General features: G+C 42.5%; 1 protein-coding gene across 1 annotated transcript in view; it reads right to left on the bottom strand.

Annotated features, from left to right (window-relative positions):
• The window catches only part of NMT1 (N-myristoyltransferase 1), a 63,318-nt gene that overhangs the window by 29,087 nt on the left and 12,451 nt on the right, over positions 1–21,780 (bottom strand). Inside the window, exons 2-3 of the mRNA XM_033918052.1 lie at positions 9,963–10,071; positions 5,404–5,548 (exon numbers count right to left, since the gene is read on the bottom strand). Coding sequence (XP_033773943.1) covers positions 5,404–5,548; positions 9,963–10,071 — 254 coding nt within the window. The remainder of the gene's footprint in view (positions 1–5,403; positions 5,549–9,962; positions 10,072–21,780) is intronic.

The following is a 21,780-nucleotide window of genomic DNA, read 5'->3' on the forward strand; positions in this document are numbered from 1 at the left end:
CCTTTTCCAGCCTCCTTGCAGGAGAATCCAGAAAAAAAAAACCCCCAAAAAAAACCTGCCAGGGGATAAAACTTGAGCTTGTAGTCATTTGAAGAACCTCCAGAACCCAATAGTTCAAGGTGATAGCTTTCCACTCTGCCAGAAAAGTCGCGAGTTGTCCCCCGAACTGCGGAGTAACAGCCAGAGTCCCGACATCAGAACTGTTTCTTAGATGCTGCAGTTGGACGGCTCCCTGTTAATGGCTGGCACCGGAAGCCACCGTACCTCTGTTTGAATGATTGAGAAGAATGCTGTCCTAAGGAGCCCCCACAGTACTGACAGGAATGTCTAAAGGGGCGAAAGCTAGGGCATCCCGATCCCCTAGGGGGTAGGGGCCTATTATCCAGCAAGGTCCTGCATACTAGTCATAAGGTCATCCAAACCTTTGCCAAACAGCAATTACCTTCTGAAAGGCAATCTGCTCAGGGTCGCTTTAGAAGACGAATCACCGGACCACTGATGGATCCACAGTATCCTATGCGCTGAAACAGAATAGGCTGACAGCTTGCCAAACACCATGAACATGTTGTACAAGGCATAAGAACATAAGAAGTTGCCTCCGCTGGGTCAGACCAAAGGTCCATCGTGCCCAGTAGTCCGCACACGCAGCGGCCCATCAGGCCCATGACCTGTAATGTGATCCTTCTCTAAGCCCTTTAATCCCTTTTATCCTTCTATCCATACCCTATCTAAAACCTATCTCTACCTCTATCTGTATCCCTCAATCCCCCTACCGTTCAGGAATTTATCCAATCCTTCTTTGAACCCCCGTAGTGTACTCTGTCCTATCACAACCTCCGGAAGCGCATTCCAGGTGTCTACCACCCTCTGTGTAAAAAAGAACTTCCTAGCATTGGTTCTAAAATTGTCCCCTTTCAGCTTCTCTGAGTGCTCCCTTGTGCTTGTGGTTCCCCATAGTCTGAAGAATCTGTCCCTTTCTACCTTCTCTATGCCTTTCATGATCTTGAAAGTCTCTATCATGTCTCCTCTGAGTCTCCGCTTCTCAAGGGAGAAGAGCCCCAGCCTTTCCAACCTGTCTGCGTATGAAAGGTTTTCCATACCTTTTATCATTTTCGTTGCTCTTCTCTGGACCCTTTCAAGTATCGCCATGTCCTTCTTGAGGTATGGTGACCAATACTGGACACAGTACTCCAGATGCGAGCGCACAATCACACGATACAGCGGCATGATGACCTCCTTCAACCTGGTTGTAATGCCCTTCCTAATAATACCCAACATTCTGTTGGCTTTCTTTGAGGCTGCTGCACATTGTGCCATTGATTTCATTGTAGTATCTATCAGCATACCCAAGTCTTTTTCAAGATTATTATCCCCTAGCACTGATTCCCCCCATTTTGTAGCTGAACATCGGGGGTTTTTTCCCCCTAAATACATGACCTTGCATTTCTCTATATTAAAGCGCATTTGCCATTTACTTGCCCACTCTTCCAGTTTGTAGGTCTTCACATTCTTCCATGGTTCTAACCCTGCTGCAGAGTTTGGTGTCATCTGCAAATTTTATAACTTCACACTTCGTCCCCGCTTCTAGGTCGTTTATAAATACATTGAACAGCAGCGGTCCGAGCACCGACCCCTGGGGAACACTGCTCATGACCTTCCGCCAGTCCGAGTAGTAGCACTTCACTCCAACCTGTTGCTTTCTGCCTGCCAACCAGTGTTTAATCCACCTGTGTATGTCCCCTTCCACCCCATGGTTCCACAGCTTTCTAAGAAGCCGCTCATGGGATACCGTGTCAAAGGCTTTTTGGAAGTCGAGATAGATGATGTCTATGGGTTCTCCTTTGTCCATCTGGCTGTTTATCCCTTCAAAGAAGTGCAGTAGGTTCGTTTGGCACGATCTTCCCTTGCAGAAGCCATGCTGGCTCGCCTTCAGTTGTCCATTTTTTTCTATGTGCTCACAGATGGTGTCCTTTATCAGTGCCTCCATCATCTTGCCTGGGACTGAAGTCAGGCTTACTGGCCTGTAGTTCCCCGGGTCACCCCTCGATCCCTTTTTAAAGAAAGGTGTGACATTTGCTATTTTCCAGTCCTCCGGGATCTCCCCAGTTTTCAAGGACAAGTTACAAATTTGTCGGAGAGTTTCTGCTATTTCGTTCCTTAGCTCCCCTGAAATCAGAAAGGAGAGATCCTGAATCATGATAGTGTCAGGATCATGGTGGAGCTTTGAATGACAAGCTCTGGCCACAAAAGAAGTCGCCAACTTCAACCCGACAGCCAAAGAATCAAATAGGTGCTTGAGGACAAAGTCCAGTCTGTGGTCCCATGTGTCCTTCAACACTACCCCATCATCACTGGGGAGAGAAATGCATGCCACTGAGGAATCAACTTTTGGGGACGCAAAACACTGGTTAAAAGGCGTCTGCCATCAGACAGAGCCTGGACATGACTCTGGAGCATTTCAAGAGACCCTCAGGTATCTTTCAAATGGCTGTGAGCATCTGGACTAGGTCTGGATGATCAGGGAAGGTGGCAGACTGTGGGTTTTCATTATTCATAAGAAAGCATGCTGCAGAAGCAGACTGATTAACCTCCAACTTTAACTTCTGGAGGGATCCAGAGATCAAATCAATCAGGTTTCTGGGTTCAAAAATCTCTGCACTGTGGGATCCTCACCCAGATCTGGGAACCCTCCCAAGTCCTGATTGTTGCAACATCCAACATGGAAGTAGTGCCAACCTGTGTGAGTTAAGGGCATTGTAAATGCATCCAGGTTGACAACGGGATCCTCTAGCATCACAGCCTGGGATACCTTGAGGAGACTGGGCTTGACATCCATGGCATGGGAAGGGGGGCTCCTGTTGCCGGAGTGGATGCAGAAGGAGCCTTTTTCTTCTCCAAATAAGCTTGATATATCATGTTAATAAATTCTGGGGGGGAACCCATCATTTGGGATGGGAGCCAGCTCCTGCGGATCCCTCTTAGAATTTTTGGAGAACTTGTGAGCTTTGGACGACAACTCGCGGCTGTGTTTTGCTGTGGCCTTAAGGTCACTATCCACAGGGCCCCCTTTCTACTTTTTGGGGTGCCCTCAGCCAGAAAGAGAAGCAGAACTCCCTTCAGAGGTTGAGGGAACTTGGGCCAATATAGATTTTGCCCTCCTCTAGTACTGCAGCGCATGTGGAACACAGCTACTCGCCGGATAGCTATTCACCGCAAATAGGGTATGAATCCAAAGAATCCTGTCCTCGAATGTCCATCCGAGTGGTTTTCTTGCAAAAACAAAAACTTGTAGAGACCAAAAATAACTTTTAATTAAAATCAGGAAAATCCAAGTTGACCATTGCGGGTACAATTTTCAATAAAAAACAGCCTGGAAAAACAGAAACCCCCAGAACACGGCAATTTCACGATTTTTAGAGTGGAGGTGCCCACTCCTGAACTGCCCCAAATCCACTTTTGTAGACTCCTCAGAATCGCCATAAATGGGCTGTCAGCTCTGTACTCACTGTGCCATGGAAACTGCAAGGAAGGAAGCTGAAACAGCTTACAGGCAGATCCTCTGCCTCAACAAGCATGCAAACTGGACTGCTGGTCTTCTGACTGCACTACCAGCCCAATACCAACAGCCGGAGAACTTCCGCTACACATTGGACACCTGCGAACTGGCGGAGGGATGCAGTCAGCTCTGATCCCGGGTATACCTCCACAAAGCCTGCGCTTAGACCCACTAGCGGTACCTGAACCCTGATCCAAAAAGTGCAGGCTGTCCAGAGGGTGCACTGCCAGGCAGCCAACCCCCCGGAAACAGACCTTCTGCAAAGTCTGATCTTTGGCAGTCAGAGCTGTTCCCGCAAGGAACCTCTGCAGCACAAAGGTGCGAATCGTAATCAAAAGACTGAGTTTAGAAAAAAAATAAACACAAGCAAAAACGACTAGTTCCTGTCTGGCTTGTAGAAATGCAACTGGATTCCAGGGGCCACTCCTGAGGCAAGAGAGGAACGACTGAAAAGACTATGTAAATGAGGCTTCCTACAAGTTGTTTGGCGATCATAGTTGCAAAACCCACTTGTCCAGGAATAGAGCAGGATTGTACAAGAAGCTTTAATTTTAAAAAATGTATTTACTTCTAAGTATTAAGTTGTCATGCTATGTTGGGCTCAGGCTCTTGTGAATCACTGCTTCAGACTAGCAGGTTTGCAGCACTGGTACTTTTTCCACACTCCACAGTTTAATCTCAGAGGGATAGATTCTCAAAAATCCATGTTAAAAATTGATGAGCCACTGTCGCAGCCGTTATTGTAGCGATTTAAAAAAAGCGAGTCATTCTCCAAACAATGCTAATGCAAATAAGGTTGGCAGAGACTAGCGAATATTTGCTAAATCTGCATATACCCATCGCTGGTGATAGCGATGGGCACATGCACAGAATAAATGCAAAAAAAGAAGAAAGGAAAAAAAAAATAAAAATCAAGCCGCTGAAGTCAAGCAACCCCCTATCCAGCAGCGGGAGAGATTCTCCCTCTCTTCTACCCCAAACAACACCCCCCATCCCCCCCTCCGGAGGGGCCTTAGGCGTCTGGGTCAATCAGAGACTGAGGCCCCTCCCTGGTGCATCTTGGGAAGCACCGGAGAATGGAAGGCCCACCATTTTGAAAAGGCGGGCCAGCTGGACAGAGGAATTAGGCATCCCTCTGGCCAGCACATCGCAAATAAGGGGGAGGGGTTGTCGGAAGCACCGGGGGGGGGAGGGGTGGTGCGTGTCGGGGGGTGGGGGGGTCGGGAATGCGTTGCTTAGTGGTGGGAGGGAGTGGGCATCTCTCCCGCTGTAGGAGGTGTTGGGGGAACATTGCTTGGTGGTGAGAGGGGGAGGTTAATAGTGTTAGATGATTGTGTGACACGGCAGGAGAGAATGGGCATCTATCCTGCCAATCTTCAATTTTTTTAAAAAATTATTTTAATGTGTGGGTATGTGTGTGGGGGGGGGGGGGGTCTGAGCTATCAAACCTTACTTTCTTGTCAGTGCCTGAGCCAATCAGCACTCCGGCATTGATCAAAAAGTAAGGCAACGACAGCTCAGAACTGTCGGCAAATTTTGGCTGCAAAATGTGGCACAATGAGGTTAGAGAAATCGCTCAATGTGATCATTTTAATATTAACCATCTCATGGCAGTAGCGGAGACTGCTAGAAAACTTGGAAAAGACCCCAGTAAGCTGTTTTGATAATCCACTGGTAAAATACATGCATGCTAAAGGCAGATTTTAGTTTTGAGAATCTGCCCCTCAGTAAAAGGGGATCTGCTCATCACACATTCAATTGGGGGGGTTAAAAAAAAGAAGAAGAAGTTCTGATATCGGAGCATGACCCTTACAACAAAAGTGGCAGCATCCTGGAGGGTAACATACCCAGCTTAGGAACTGGTTGTGTATCCCAAAATTGGTAACTGCGCTTGGTGGCCTCTTCCATGGTTTTGGCAGGTCCCTGACCTACAGAGAACAGTTCTATGGCCTTCTGTATCTCCTGAATCCTTTCTGCTGGCAAGGCATTCACCTAGAAAAGAAACAACAAAAATCACTAACAGTCCAGTTGCCGAAAACCTACCTAGAGCCCAAAATAAAAGAGTGAAATGGTGGCGTTGTATTTGGCAGGTTACCTCAATGCCACCTGTCCAGAATCTGGCAGACTGGATGGGCTATTTTGCCTTTATCTGCTGCCACTGTGTTGAAAACCATAAAGGAACATAGAAACACAATAACAGAAAGGATTTTAACTAAGGCCTATCTTGTCTGTCCAGGTTTACTCCCAATGCAAAGTTCCAGAGCCCAAATGATATCCAGCTTTCCCTTCAAAGAACCACCAGGCTTTTCATCCTGAATTAGTCAGCTGGAATGTATTATCGGCAGTAGAGCCTGACTGAGACCAAAGATAGAAATATAGAAACATGATGGCAGATACAGGCCTAATGGCCCATCCAGTCTGCCCATCTGCAGCATCCATTATCGCTTCCTCTCCCTATTGGCTAAGGCTCTTAACATTTGCATCTCCTCTTCCTATAGGCTAAGGCTCTTTACACCTGCATTGTGATGTCATAGAACTTTTGGCTATAGAAACATTGCAACATGATGGCAGATAAAGGCCATATGGCCCATCCACAGTATCCACTACCTCCTCCTCTCCCTATTGGCTAAAGCTCTTTACACCTGCATTGTGATGTCATTAAACTTTAGTAACATAGAAACATGATGGCAGATAAAGGCCAAATGGCCCATCCATTCTACCCATCCACAGTAACCATTATCTCGTTCTGTCTCTGAGAGATCCCACATGCCTATCCCAGGCTCTTTTGAATTCAGACACCGTCTCTGCCTCCACCACCTCTTCTGGAAGACTGTTCCATGCATCTACCACCCTGTCTGTAAAATAGTATTTCCTCAGATTACTCCGGAGCCTATCACCTCTTAACTTCATCCTATGCCCTCTCATTGCAGAGTTTCCTTTCAAATGAAAGCAACTCAACTCATGCGCATTTACGTTACATAGGTATTTAAACATCTATCATATTTCCCTCTCTCCTGCCTTTCTTCCAAAGTATACAGATTGAGATATTTAAGTCTGTCCCCATATGCCTTATGATGAAGGCCACATATCATTTTAGTAGCTGTCCTCTGGACCGACTCCATCCTTTTTATATTTTTTTGAAGGTGCGACTTTCAGAATTGTACACAATCATGTCTCACCAAAGTCTTATACAAGGACATCAATACCTGACCTTCCACCCAATCAAGAAGTGCCCCTCTCCTGGATCCACCTGCTAGTGGCAGACCCTCCACCCCACACTCATGACCCCTACCCAGCAGCACTCCCTTCCTGGGCCTACTTTGTTGGTGGATAATAGGTACAGGAATGATCCACACTCACTCCTATACACAGCTGGTTCCTCCTTCAAAATAGCTTCTGGAACTTCCATATTGAGACTGAGATTGGAATCGGTATATGCAGGAGCTATCTCAATATGGCTGCCAGGACCTCCAATGGCTGTCTCATGAGACTAATGTTGGAAGTCCTGGAAGCCATTTTGAAGGAGAAGCAGCACTGAGCAGGAATAAATAGGCTTCATTCCTGCCCCCAATAAGGCCACCAGACTATCAGGGTTTCTTAAAGTAGGCCCACGGAGGGCCTACAGGTAGTCTGGTATTTTCAGCTAAAACCAGATTCTAGGCCGGATTCAGGGCTGAATCCAAACCCAAAATTCGATCAGCCTGTAATTGGCAGCGTAATCCGTATGAATAATAGTAGATTAAACATGTGGCTTATCTATTCTACTACTGTGTTACAGGAAAGGGCTTTGATTCTGTGCTCCCTGCACAGGCCTGCTAAGCAAGAACACTAGGGGTTCATTTTCAAAGCACTTTTATAGAGATACAAATACCTTTAGAAACCTATAGTACTTTGTGTGTTAAGTGCTTTGAACCAAGCAAAATCACATTTCAAGAAAAAGAACTTTTCTAAACATGCATTTGTCAACCTGACAATATATTTTTTATTTTACCAAACACCTCATCCCCCCCAAAACAAACCCACTACACCTTGGAAACTAATAAATATAAACAAGCAAATATATTGCCAGGTTGGCAAAAGAACATTAGAAAAGGTCAGTTTTCTTGAAATGCGATTTACTGCCGATATTCATTTATTTGTTTCGTTTTATATCCTGTCCTCTCAGAAAGCTCATAACAGCTTACAAGTTAACATACATAGCATCAACATAGAGGGGAGACAATTTAACAAATAGAGTAGTTACAGACTTGGGAGTTAAACAGATATCTGGGTTGCAGTTATTGACAGAGTGAGGAAATGGAGAGGAAGGACCGAAGCACAGTTCGCAGAACGACTAACGTGGATTAACGACTAAACAGTTTAACAAGCTGTCAGCTCAGCCTTACATTGCTAGCTGTCCATGTTCTGTTGGCCTAACCAATGCCAGCAAAGGCCTATGGGAGATTCTATCAGTCATATCTGATCTTGGGGGATGTCAGGGCAGATAGACCATCAGCCTCAGAATGCCTAAATTACATCTAAGTGATCAGTGCTTAAAAGTAACAAAAGGCCTTGGCACAGCCCTGACGTTCAAAAGATGTGTTAAGGTCTTGTGCTTAAGATGGACAGTAGCCCCAGCTGCATGTTCTGGCGCAGATAAGCCATTGTCAGAGTGATACTGGAAATTAACAGTAACTCCAGTCTATGAGGGACAGTTTCTCTCTCTTTTCTTTTCCAGTCTCTCAGGCCCCCCAGACCTCATTTACCATTGTTTCAAACAGTTTACAGAAAGATATGGGTACTTAACAACAATAGATTCTATTTTTAGAACAAGTCTCAAACTTATAATGTACAGGTTAAAATCCTTAACCACCCTTCTTTTCTCTGGGATTCTCACTCTCTATTTTCTCTGGACTCTTGCTTATCTCCCCCCCCCCCCCACCCCCCACCCCCGTCTTCTCACACTCAACCTCATATTAATGCAGGTAAACTGTCCTTTCTCTCACACACAGAAGCAAATCTCTAAATCCACTCTGTGTTTTTAAAGCTTATTTCTCTCTTTCTGTGCATTAGTAACCCAGCATATGCTTGATGTATCTTTCTAAACATTGCCTTTCTGTACAATATATTCTTTATGCAACCACTCTTGGCTATCAATGTCATTAATTTCACTTCCTGCTGAACCTTCAATGAAATAAAACAGACTGACTCTGTAACAGTAACACAACCCCAGAGGAGGACTCGTTTTACAAAAAGTTGAGCTCAGAGATATAAAACTCTGAAGAGGGAGAGGTAACCCCCTCTTAGGGAAAGAGTTTATCTTCCAATCATTGCTTCATAATTGTAACAAACGAGCCCAACTCCAAGGTATGTAAAGTTTAGCTATGTATATATCTCAGTGTGGATGCAATATGCATTCAACAGGCTTTCAAAAAAGAATAAATATTCTGCATTCAGGTAAGCACTAGAGTTTTCAGCACTCATATAGTTAATTCTCAGAAAATACTTATCAGGGTCCCGACGCGGCCCCGTTTCGGTGTCTACTTCAGGAGACCCCGTCTGACAAAGTTGAATTGTACAACGAGTGATAGTCATAAAAAAAAAAAAATTTTTTTTAAACACAGGTTCTGAAATGCAAAAACAAAAGGTCAGAATGCAATGGGTATGGGCTGATACATTCAAAAAGCCACCAACCCACGCAAGTATTCAATAAAGCTTACAGCTGACTAACTGGAAGGGAGCACAAAAGTGTACATACCGTTCTGATGTTGAAAAATTTCCGTGCTACACAGGACGCCCGTCCCCCACTGCGGTATTTAAACCGGAGAAAAGGCGGGAAAACAAAACGTAGCAGACGTGATGACGTCACTGTTAGCGCTAAAACAGTAAAGAGCAATAAGCTTCAATGCAAAGCCTGTTGAATGCATATTGCATCCACACTGAGATATATACATAGCTAAACTTTACATACCTTGGAGTTGGGCTCGTTTGTTACAATTATGAAGCAATGATTGGAAGATAAACTCTTTCCCTAAGAGGGGGTTACCTCTCCCTCTTCAGAGTTTTATATCTCTGAGCTCAACTTTTTGTAAAACGAGTCCTCCTCTGGGGTTGTGTTACTGTTACAGAGTCAGTCTGTTTTGTTTATAGCATAGTGCTTTTTCTGACTCTCAGTTACATTGTTCCTGCTTGTAGTGGAAACATAGTTGAACCTTCAATGAAGGCATTGAACTGGGGCCCTGGCAGATTACAAGGCCGCCACCTTACATATTGGGGGCTTGTCTGCTGCAGCAGCCCCTGCAAAACCTTACATTATAATAGCGCAGGTCAATACATGCTAACCATCCCACACAGTAATCACACAGGAACCATCATTAGTGCTTGATGCCATCCCATGTGCAGTACAGTGAGAAAAAGAATAGTTTACCTTCACTGGGTGATCCTGTCCAGAATCAAGTTTATCGCTTCCTTTTTCTTTTTTCCGCTTCTGTTTTTTCTTCTTCTTTTTGGCTCCACTCTCGTCTCCTGGACTTGTACTATAGTGGGGGGGGGGGGGGGGGGAGAATAGAGAGAAGAGTTTTCAGTGGGTATTTGGTATGAACATATGCAGTTACAGGAGGCACCAGGTATGATGCAACCTTCATACACAATGTGGGATCCCTACGAGGGTCAAGATAAGGAAATTGGGTCATTAGGGCATAGACAGGGGGTGGGTAAGCAGAGTGGGCAGACTTGATGGGCTGTAGCCCTTTTCTGCCATCATCTTCTATGTTTCTATGTAAAGTACCCACCCACTATCTCAGCCTTGACCTGCAATATCCTTTGCTATTTCAGATCAGGCACCCAGCTGCTCCACTGTAGTTATCTAATGCTATGCTAATGTATCTCAAATGATTTGTCACCTCAGTTCCTACACTGGTCAAAAGTGGTGCTGAAGAGAGGATATGCTGAGCAGAGGAAATTTCACTGGCAAGTACTTACCTGCTGGGGAATTGCCTTCAAGCTCGGGAAAGGGTAGACTTGATGTTAAATAGGTAATTTTAGTGTTCTTTTTAAAAGTTACTCTATTTTTTTTTTTTTTTACAAAGGCAAACTGAGTGCCCTTGGGATGGGTCCCAAAGTGACGGGCTGGGTACGGAACTGCTTGAGTGGGAGGCGACAGCAGATAGTGATCAATGGAGATCGCTCTGAGGAAAGGGATGTTATCAGTGGTGTGCCTCAAGGTTCAGTTCTTGGGCCTGTTCTTTTTAACATTTTTATAAATGATATTGCTGAAGGTTGTTGGGTAAGATTTGCCTCTTTGCGGATGATATCAAAATCTGCAATAGAGTAGACATGCCGGATGGTGTGAATAACATGAAGAAAGACCTGGCGAAGCTTGAAGAATAGTCTGAAATTTGGCAGCTAAAATTTAATGCTAAGAAATGCAAGGTCATGCATTTGGGCTGCAAAACCAGAGGGAACAGTACAGTTTAGGGGGTGAAGTAGTTATCTGCACAACGGAAGAGCGGGACTTGGGTGTGATTGTATGTAATGATCTTAAGGTGGCCAAACAGGTTGAAAAGGTGACGGCGAAAGCTAGAAGGATGCTAGGTTGCATAGGGAGAGGTATGGCCAGTAGGACAAAAGGAGGTATTGATGCCTCTGTATAAGACTCTGGTGAGACCTCATTTAGAATATTGTGTACAATTCTGGAGGCCGCACCTTCAAAAAGATATAAAAAGGATGAAGTCAGTCCAGAGGAAGGCTACTAAAATGGTGTGTGGTCTTCGTGATAAGGCGTATGGTGAAAAACGTGAAGATCTCAAAAGGCGGGAGGGGAAATATGATAAGAGTCATTTAAATACCTACATAATATAAATGTGCATGAGTCGAGTCTCTCATTTGAAAGGAAACTCTGCAATGAGGGAATAGGATGACGTTAAGAGGCGATAGGCTCCGGAGTAATCTGAGGAAATACTTTTTTTACGGAAAGGGAGCTAGATGAGTGGAACAGTCTCCTGGAAGAGGTGGTGGAAACAGACTGTGTTTGAATTCAAGAGGGCTTGGGATAGGCACGTGAGATCTCTGAGAGAGAGAAAGAGATAATGGTTACTATGGATGGGCCTTTATCTGCCGTTGTTTCTATGTTTAGAGGCAAAATACAGCTAGCAGTTAAGCTCTCAACACAATATCAGTTTAGAACATGGATTCAATATTATTCCCAGAACTATGTTAACATTTTTTGTCCCCTTGTTGATTGGCTCAAAATTTTAATATTACCATGTATGTCTATGCAGAGGGTATGTAAGTTCTCTGTACTTAGACACCTAACTCCTATGAAATCTCTACTGTAAATAAACTAATCAAGATTACAAACTGGCTATACAAACATAATCTTGTATTGAATGCCCCCCAAAAATCAAAAGTCCATTTTTTTAAAAATTGAAAAAGAGAATAAAAGCTTAACCCTACATCTGTTCTTTTCATTACTCCAGTCCCCAAGCTTGAGATTGTGCGTATTCTGGGAGTTACTTTAGATTCAGAGCTCACCTTTAGGGCTCAAATTTCTAATCTTTTTAAATTGATTCGTTCAGTATGATATATAAGACAAGACTTCAGTACTTAATATATTGATTCATTCGTTGGTCAATCAACTGGACTATTTAAATTTTCTTTATAAAGGACAAGAGTTAAAGAGCTTCACCACTTACAAATCAAGCTGAATGGGAAGATTAGGTTTCTTACCTTAATAATTTTCTTTCTAGTAGAAGGGTACAGTAGGCTTGACAAGTGGGTTCCTTCCCTTCACCTGCAAAATTTGCAGAAGGCATCATCCATGTTTTTCAACTCTATCTCCTTGTGTCACTGTGCAGTGCGCCTCAGTTCGTACCAAAGCAATGGATAACCCCTAAGAAGAAGAAAGGACAAGGAGGGCGCGAGGAACTCCAACAATTCAAGTCTTCTCTGCTCTACAAGAACAATTAAACCAACGGATAAATATAATAAATAAAGGTGGAACCCAACATGCCACCTACCTGAGTGCAACCAACACTAACATTTATGCATTTTCTTCCAAAAATTTTGCTATAGTACTAATGGATAACACTTCTTACTTGTTTAATAAAAGTACATTCTCTTTTGTTCACAGACAAGCATCTGGAGACACCCATATGTGTGCGAGTCAGAAAGCAATCTAATTTATCTGACAGGGTGGGCTGTCAAAGTCCACTGTACCCTTCTACTAGAAAGAAGATTATTGAGGTAAGAACCTAATCTTCCCTTCTAGTGCAAAAGGTACAGTAGGCTTGACAAGTGGGACGTACCAAAGCAGTCCCCTGAGTCTAGGGCAGGGCAGATGAGCCTGCTGTGAGCACCAAGGACCCAAAAGTGGTGTCCATTTGTGCCACCAAGTCCACTCTGTAAAACCCTGTAAAAGTATGTAGCTGCTCTATAGATCTCCTCGGGCGAAACTGCCTAGGATTCTGCTCATGAAGAGGCCACACCTCTGGTGGAATGTGCTTTCAAAGAAATCTGCAGCTGTTTATCATAGCCAATGTGCGCAGACGAAAGAACCATATGAATTCATCTGGAGATGAATACCTTTGAGGCAGGCTTTCCCCATTTGATAAGGTTAGTTATTTCAAAAAGATGATTGGAAAGATGAAATTTGCTTGTCATCTTGAGATAACAGAGAGGATTCTCCTCACATCCAGTAATGCCAAGACTTTGCTCTTTTTATTCATGCCTGTGGCTTGGAATGCTGGAACCCAGCCTTCCTGATTTACCTGGAAGGCTGAGACTACTTTTGGTCGAAAGGACGGCACAGTGTATAGATACATGCCTGCCTCCATAAATCTGAGGAAGGGCTCCCTGCATGAGAGAGCCTGGAGCTCCTAAACCCCTCTCTCACTAAGGCAATTGTAACCAGGAAAACCATCTATGTAATATCCAACAATGACGCATACTATAAGGATTCATATGGGGCCTTACAGAGCCATAAAACAATATTACAATTCCAGTTATGGGATGGTTGTTGCACAAGAGGATGATGCTGCAACTCTCCCTTCAGTAATCTGGTTATGTCAGGATGGGAAGGTAAGGTTCCTTTCTCTACTCATGCTCTAAAGCACAAGAGGTTCACCATCTGTACCTTGCAAAAACCAACCGTCAGGCCCTTTTCAAGGCCATCCTGAAGGAACAACAGGATTAAGGATATGGGAGCCGAGTATGTCTCCACCTTCTGATCTGAACACCAACACCGAAAAGCCTTCCAATACTTAATATAAGTCATGATACTTACTGGCCTTTTAGATTGTAGAAGTGTAGTTATGACTACCTCTGAAAATCCTTTCCTGTGCTAAATCTGCATGCTCAAGAGCCATGCAGTAAACCCAAGGCATTCTGTATCCTCCAGGGCACGTGGTCCCTGTCACAGAGGTGTAAGAAGTAAGGCCGCTTGAGACATCTGTCCTATTGTAGCCAGGATCTGGTGACTTTTTCAGGATTCTTTTCATGTATTCATCATTTTTTCCCCCCCTTTTTTGTTTATTTATATGCATTTAATTTGTGCTCACTGCGACGCTTCTTTACAAGATTTTGGAACGTCCCAGCTTGTGTTTGTCCTTCTGATGTCATCACGTTATTTTGTGCGCTGTTCTCATTGGTTCTCCAGGGCGTTCTTAAACTCTTGAGATGCCATTACAAACTTCTAGCTCTCCCGTAGCAATTGCTTAAATTTCTCCATGCTTCGGAAGTTAGAGCTGGCAGATCTGAATAGTCCATGTGGGTTATGACATTTTAGATTTTATTTTTATGTGTTAAAATTTAATTAAACTTGGATTCTCAATCTAGTCCTCAGGACACATCCAGTCAGGTTTTCAAGATGTCCACAATGAATATATATTAGATAAATTTGCATACAGTGGACATATGCATGAGAAATTTGCATATACTATTTATTGTGGGAATGCTGAAAACCTGATTGGCTAGGTATATCTCAAGGACTGGGTTTGAAAACCCCTGAGTTAAAGGAAGCCTCTGTTTAAAGCTTAACCCCCACCTATCCAGGTTTGATCTTCGATTTAAAGTAATTAGCTCTCAAAAACAGTGTTTTTAGGTTCTTAAGGGCCCTAAAAAATAAAAATGAAATAGTATAGCATATTACCAGTAATCTTAAGGGATTTTAAGTTGCTACTGGAGCAGGACTAGGTAAACTAATTATTAAGATGCAGGCAGCAGTCCAGTAGCGAGATGGATGCTACCCAATCTTTTGCACTGAATGTCACATGTTTGATTACCTTTCAGTTGGTAAGAGGTCATGTGTGTGTACTCGGTGCTAAGCATTAATACTTTGGGAACAGGTCCAATCCCTGGAGGCTAGAGTAGCCAACTTGGAAGAGCAGAGACAAACAAAGAGGAATATGAGGGAGACCTTTAGTAGAAAAGTCCCATCTCCAGTCTCACAACCTTTGTGCTGATGTGGAGGAAAATGTCACCTAAAAGGAGACCACCATCTTGGTGTGGTGGGAAGTCGTTCTATAGCCAGGCCTACCCTCCAGAACAGCGGTCTCAAACTCAAACCCTCTGCAGGGCCACATTTTGGATTTGTACTGCAAGTACATGGAGGGCCGCAGAAAACACAGTTAATGTCTTATTAAAGAAATGACAACTTTGCATGAGGTAAAACTCGTTATAGTTTATAAATCTTTCCTTAAATGCTTCTGATAATTTCAACTATACACAGCTAAAAGCTGTGCAATATGCAGAAAGTGAAGTTTAGATAGTTTTTCACTTTTTGCATGTTGCACTGCTTTCAGCTGTATATAGCTGAAATTATCAGAAGCAATTAAGGAAAGATTTATAAACTATAAAGAGGTTTACCTCATGCAAAATTGTGATTTAGATTCTAATCTAAAGTATCAACTGCAAGAGACAAGATTTTGGTGTAGTCCTCTAGGCTTTTTTGTAGAGGGGAGAATCAATATTCGACTTGTGCCTGGAAAACTTGTGCCTTAAGTATCCGGTGGTTGCGTCCGCAACCGGCTTCAGCTCTCACCTCCTCCAGCACCGGACACAACCACCATCTTACATCAAGCAGTCACCACCAGGAGAGGTGCAATACAGTACTACCCTTATCAGTTTGGTCCACTCAATGTTGAAGAAGGAACTTTATTTTAAGAACATAAGAATAGCTATACTGGGTAATACCAATGGTCCATCTAGCCCAGTTTCCACAGTGGTTAAGTATGTACACCATTTGTTCTTACATTAAAGACAGTATCCATTCATTTATTTATTTTTACAACTGTTGGAAGGGCTGATTACACCTTTTGAAAAATTTTTTAGTCACTCTAGATGCGACTTGGTTGTATATTAACATACCTCAGATGGAGACTTTAAAGGTAATTTGAGCGGCTTTGGAAGTCACCCCTCATCCGCACTTAGTTTCCCATCTGATTTTTTTGATGGAAATAAGTGAAATTGCTTTGAAGTGGAATTATTATTATTATTTTTTATTTTATTAATTTTCAAAACTAATACAAAGTGCTGGAATTTATACAGACATTAATAATCCAAATAAGCATTTATATTCAATCAATGACAATATAGAAGAAAAATCTCTCTCCCACCCTTTCCAACACATTTAATCAATGAATAAACTAAAGAGAATAACACCCCCTCCCACCTACCCTGTCCTGGAAATATATGGAAATAGACAAAAGTTAAAAACAAGAGACAACTATAATGAAGTAATAAAAGATGTCAACGGCCCCCAAACCAATTGAAATACATTACTATGCCCCACCATATCAGCATTCATCTTCTCATATCTATAAAGATGCCTTTGGTATTTAATCCATTAATCCTTAGGCCGATGTTTTAATTATTATATTATACTGTTATCTCCCTTCCTCATGTTTTTTCCCTTTTTTGTTCTACTTTTCTATCACGAATTGTATTTCACACCCCTTTTTTACCTTATGTTACGAATATGTTGAACCATTTTTAATATTATGTTATTATTTAAAGTTTGTATTGTATTGTTTCTCACTGAATGTATTTTAAATTGTACATCGCTTTGAATTATGATTAAGCGATTAATCAAAAAAAAACATTAAACCTGAAACATAAACTTGCCCACCCAAAAGGAAAATTAAGGCAATCACAATTTTTCCAATTACGAGTTACCATTTGCATGATTATCCCTGTCATAATTAGGAAAAGCCTGCTTTTATAGCAATCCATGAGGGGCTTAATATTCCTCATATGTTAATGGAATTGTTGGAATTATTACTTTTTTACTCAAAAAGGAAGTATTTATAGATGTCTGGCATAGCCATGGGGACTACTTTTGCCTCTACTATTGCCAACTTGTTTGAACAGTACTGCATAATACCCCTCATGGTAGTATCAACAAATTATTTGTTGGTAGACATTCAACAATATCTTTTGTGTATGGAAAGACACTGAACTGTCATTTCAGGAATTTATTGAATATTTCAATTCCTAAGCAACAAAACAACAAAAGAACCAAAGGTCCAACTTCGTCTGCAGTGAAAAAACAGACCAGAGAAAACAAACCAAAACTGCAGACTTGTACACGGTGCAGGCAAATTTTATTTTGACAAATAAATCTTAACTAAAAACCTTTTACCAGACAGGGGACCCAACACGGTCCGTGTTTCGGACAACCTTCATCAGGGGTCCATGGTAATAAAGGTAAAAAGAAATATATCACAAAAAGAAGCCTGGAAAAATAGCGTTTGGTAGCACACCAGTGAATCTCTGAAATGCACTACAAGTTCGTCACAGATTCACTGGTGTGCTACCAAACACTATTTTTCCAGGCTTCTTTTTGTGATATATTTCTTTTTACCTTTATTACCATGGACCCCTGATGAAGGTTGTCCGAAACACGGACCGTGTTGGGTCCCCTGTCTGGTAAAAGGTTTTTAGTTAAGATTTATTTGTCAAAATAAAATTTGCCTGCACCGTGTACAAGTCTGCAGTTTTGGTTTGTTTTCTCTGCTATATTTCAATTCCTGTCATTCCAGAATTTGTTTTGTGGTTCATTGACATTTGTTTACTATCTCTTTCCAGAATATTTTAGTGACCTTTGAGAGTTATAGGCCCTTTTCTACATCTACCTACAATAAGCCCACAGATTGTAATACTTATACTGAATTTTTCAAGCAATCATCTTTTTCACTCTAAATCTAAATATACCTTTTACTCAATTTCTTAGGTATCCCTGTATATGCAGCACCACTGAGAATTTTAAGCAACGAGTGTCAGAGCTGTCTTCCAAGTTAAAAGCTCATAGATATCCAGCAGAGATTGTGAAGAGGGCTGTCAAATGTGTCCTGTGGAATCCTAAGGACTATTTATTGGATTATGCCACTAGAGATAAATCATCTAACATATTTATGTGTGTTATGAAATATAAAAATAGCACTGATTTTCTGGACTCAGGGAAGAGGAGACCAGATTTGTGTGGGGGCGGAGCTGGGGGCAGGGCCATGTGTCATAGTAATGTCAGATAAAGACCTGAGTGGACCATCCAGTCTGCCCAACCACACATGTTCCATAAGTTAATTATTTAGTTTAAATGGTCATTTTACTTAGATATTTCTAGGCCAGAAACCCAGAGCCCTGCCCAGTAGTGTGCTTAGGTTCCATCTATTGGAGTCTCCATTAAAGCTCACTCCAGCCCATCTTAACCATCCCAGCCATAAAAACCCTCCCCAGCCTGTCCGCAACTGAATGTTCATACACGGGACACAGGCTGTGCAAGCCTGCCCAGTACTGGCCTTAGTCCTCTTTCTTTCATGAAGAAATCTGGTAATCCTAGGTAATAGATATCTATAACATCCTGAATGGTGTGAAGCAGGTAATGCAAATTGATTTTGAAAAAATAAAAAGCCTAGGGGACACAATGAAAATTACATAGTAGCACATTTAAAACAAACAGGAGAAAATATTTTTTTTCACTGAGTATATAGATAAGCTCTGGAACTCATTGCTAGAGAATGTGGAGAAAATGACTGCAGCTAGGGTTCCTGGAAGAAAAGTCCATAAGCTGTTAGTGTAGGCCTGGGGAAAGTCACTGATCATCTACTGTACAGATCCATGGTGAGACCTCATCTCAAGTATTGTGTTCAATTCTGGAGACCACACTACCGGAAAGATGTGTTGAGAATTGAGTCGGTCCAGCGAATGGCTACCAGGATGGTCTTGGGGCTCAGGGATCTCACGTATGAAGAAAGGCTAAAAAACCTGCGGATGTACTCACTGCAGGAGTGAAGAGAGAGGGGGGACATGATTGAGACCTTTAAGTATATCACGGGGCGTATAGAGGTGAAAGATGATATCTTCAGTCTTACAGGGCCCTCGGTGACCAGAGTTCACTCGCTGAAAATCAGGGGAGGGAAATTTCAAGGTGATGCTAGGAAGTACTTCTTCACCGAAAGGGTAGTCGATCATTGGAACGAGCTACCTCAGCAGGTGATTGAGGCCAACAGCGTGTTAGATTTTAAGAGAAAATGGGATATTCACGTGGGATCTATAGGGGAGTAAAAGTCAGGGAGTGGGTCATTGGTATGGGCAGACTCGATGGGCTGTGGCCCTTTTCTGCCGTCAATTTCTATGTTTCTATGTTTATCTCTAGGGTTAAATAGCATGGAATCTAACTACTTTTTGGGACTCTGCCATATACTTGTGACCTGGACAGGCTGCTATTGGAAACAGGATACTAGACTAGATGGACCCTTGGTCTGATCCAGTAGGAAAACACTTATGTTCCTATGTCCCACCAAAGATATTAAGTCTAGCTCAAAAACGGATCATTACATATAAGTTTGAGAGACTGAATGTGAACCTTACTGCACAAATAGCATACCGCGTTTCCCCGAAAATAACAGGGTCTTATATTAATTTGTGCTCCAAAAAACGCACTAGGGCTTATATTCAGGGATTGTCTTATTTTCGGGGAAACGCGGTATCTATCCTTGACACTTGCCATGTTATATCTATCCCTCTGTGCACCGGAACACCACCCAGTAGAGGGAAGGCCCCGAAGCAGCCCGTTCAAAGCGCTGCCACTGGTTTTGAGGCTTCGGAGGTATGTAAGGCAGTCAGTGGTGTTCCGGTACACAAAGGGATGGGAGAGAGAGATCTTAACTAGGGCTTATTTTTGGGCTAGGGCTTATATTAGGATCGACCCTGAAAATCATGCTAGGTCTTTTTTTGGGGGAAGCCAGTTTGCAGCAAAAGCATGGCAGAATGTAGCAACTGTGGTCTCTTTTTTTTTTTTTTACAGAGAATGGAAAGAAGAAAAAAATTGAGACCCAGTCAGACCCTCTAGCAATGGAGGGAGGGTGAGGCAGGGACCTGGGGGGGCCCAGGTGTAACCCCTAAAGCCGGCACCGTTCAGCCGGACACCCCTGTCTCACTGAAGAGAAAATCTCAACAGGAGAAATAGCACTGCCAGCTCACTGAAGAGAAACCTCAACAGGAGAAACAGAATGGCAGTCTCACTGAAGAGAAACCTCAACAGGAGAAAATAAAGTTCCAGCCACAGCCAGAATTCAGGAGCTAGTTGAATAGCGACCTTTTCCTGCTGGGAGATAGAGAATACTGGATAAACAGGAGGAGTGCCAGCCAATAGGACCACCTGTTAATCAGTTTCTCTATCTTCGCCTGCTGATAGATGTGGGCTATCCCATTGGTCTCTGGATTCATCTGCTGCTGTTGCTAGGGGAGGTAGCAGTTTATTTTTTTTAACTTTTTCTTTATTGAATTTTTACTTCAGTTCACAAGAATAATCTTGTTCCATGCAACACAGAGAAAGAAACATTTTTTACCAATTATACAAAACTTATGTAAATATAAAAGTTATCCCCTCCTTAGACAACAAGAGCTGTAGCAGTTGATTTGACTAATCGACAGGTAAGTTGGAAAATTACAAACTCATTTGGATTTGTGACTTGAGCCAGAGCCAAACCCAAAACAGCAGAAGAACATGAGGTAAAGAAAATTCAGCAGGCTTCTTTCTGATCTTGGACACCAATTCTCGACTACTGCAATGCCCTATATTTGGGGTTGCCAAAATATGTTGTTTGGGCATTGCAATTAGTTCAAAATGCTGCGGCACGATTAATTGTTGGTGCCACCAAGTTTGAGCATGTAATGCCAATTTTGTTTCAGTTGCACTGGCTGCCCATTTTGGCTCGAATTGAATTGAAAGTGCTTTATTCGATCTACAAGTTGACCCATACACAACTACCAATAGTAGTTAGTCATCTTTTCAGTATGTATCAACCAATTAGGAACAACATTGTTTGGAAGTGCCCTAGTTGAGACAGGCGAGACCTAGGGAGTTGTTATCATTCCACGATAGCAGTTCAAGGCGCCTTGTTGTGAAATACTTTACCAAGTAGTAAAGAAAGTGTCCACCTTATTAGGTTTTAGGAAGTTTCTAAAAACTGAATTGTTTCTGCAAAATTTTTCAGAATAGTAGTAGTAGTAGTATATTGGAAGTTAGGCACATTGTGACAGGTAGGCTCCAGGGCTGTCTCTCACGGCTCCTAGAACATTCTAATCACTTTCTCACACTGCTCATTAATCACACTGTGGCGTTACAAGGAATTCTGAGATTTGGAATTAAAATTGATTTGCAAGATTAATTTTCAGAGCTACCAATCAAGCATAGGTTACAAACTATTCCTATAAATCTAACCAGATCCAAAGAACTCTCAGTGTACTGTTCTAATGGGTCCCTTGGATGTCTGGTATTTGCTGCCCACCAAATCAGTATGCTATAAAAGTCTCCTAGGAAGAGAGATGGGAAGGAGTCTAATCTTTAGAGCCAATGATTAAAGTCATCTGAAATAGCAAAGATACCTTGGTCAAGTCATAAGAACATAAAGGTTGCCTTACTGGGACAGTGCATCAAGCCCAGTATTCTGTTTCTAATAGTGGCCAACCCAAGTCACAAGTACCTGGCAAGATCCCAAGGAGATAAACAGATTTGATGATGCTTTTCCTAAAAATAAGCAGTGGAGTTCCCCAAACCATCTTAATAATGGCTTATGGACTTCTCTTTTAGGAAATTATCTAACCCTTTTTTAAACCCTGCTAAGCTAAGCACTTTCACTACATTATCCAGCAACAAATTCCAGAGTTTAATTACCTGTTGAGTGAAGAAATATTTTCTCCGGTTTGTTTTAAATCTACTACTTAGTAATTTTATTTCATGCCCACAG

The sequence above is a fragment of the Geotrypetes seraphini genome, chromosome 13, assembly GCF_902459505.1.
Source record: "Geotrypetes seraphini chromosome 13, aGeoSer1.1, whole genome shotgun sequence".
Taxonomy (NCBI): domain Eukaryota; kingdom Metazoa; phylum Chordata; class Amphibia; order Gymnophiona; family Dermophiidae; genus Geotrypetes; species Geotrypetes seraphini.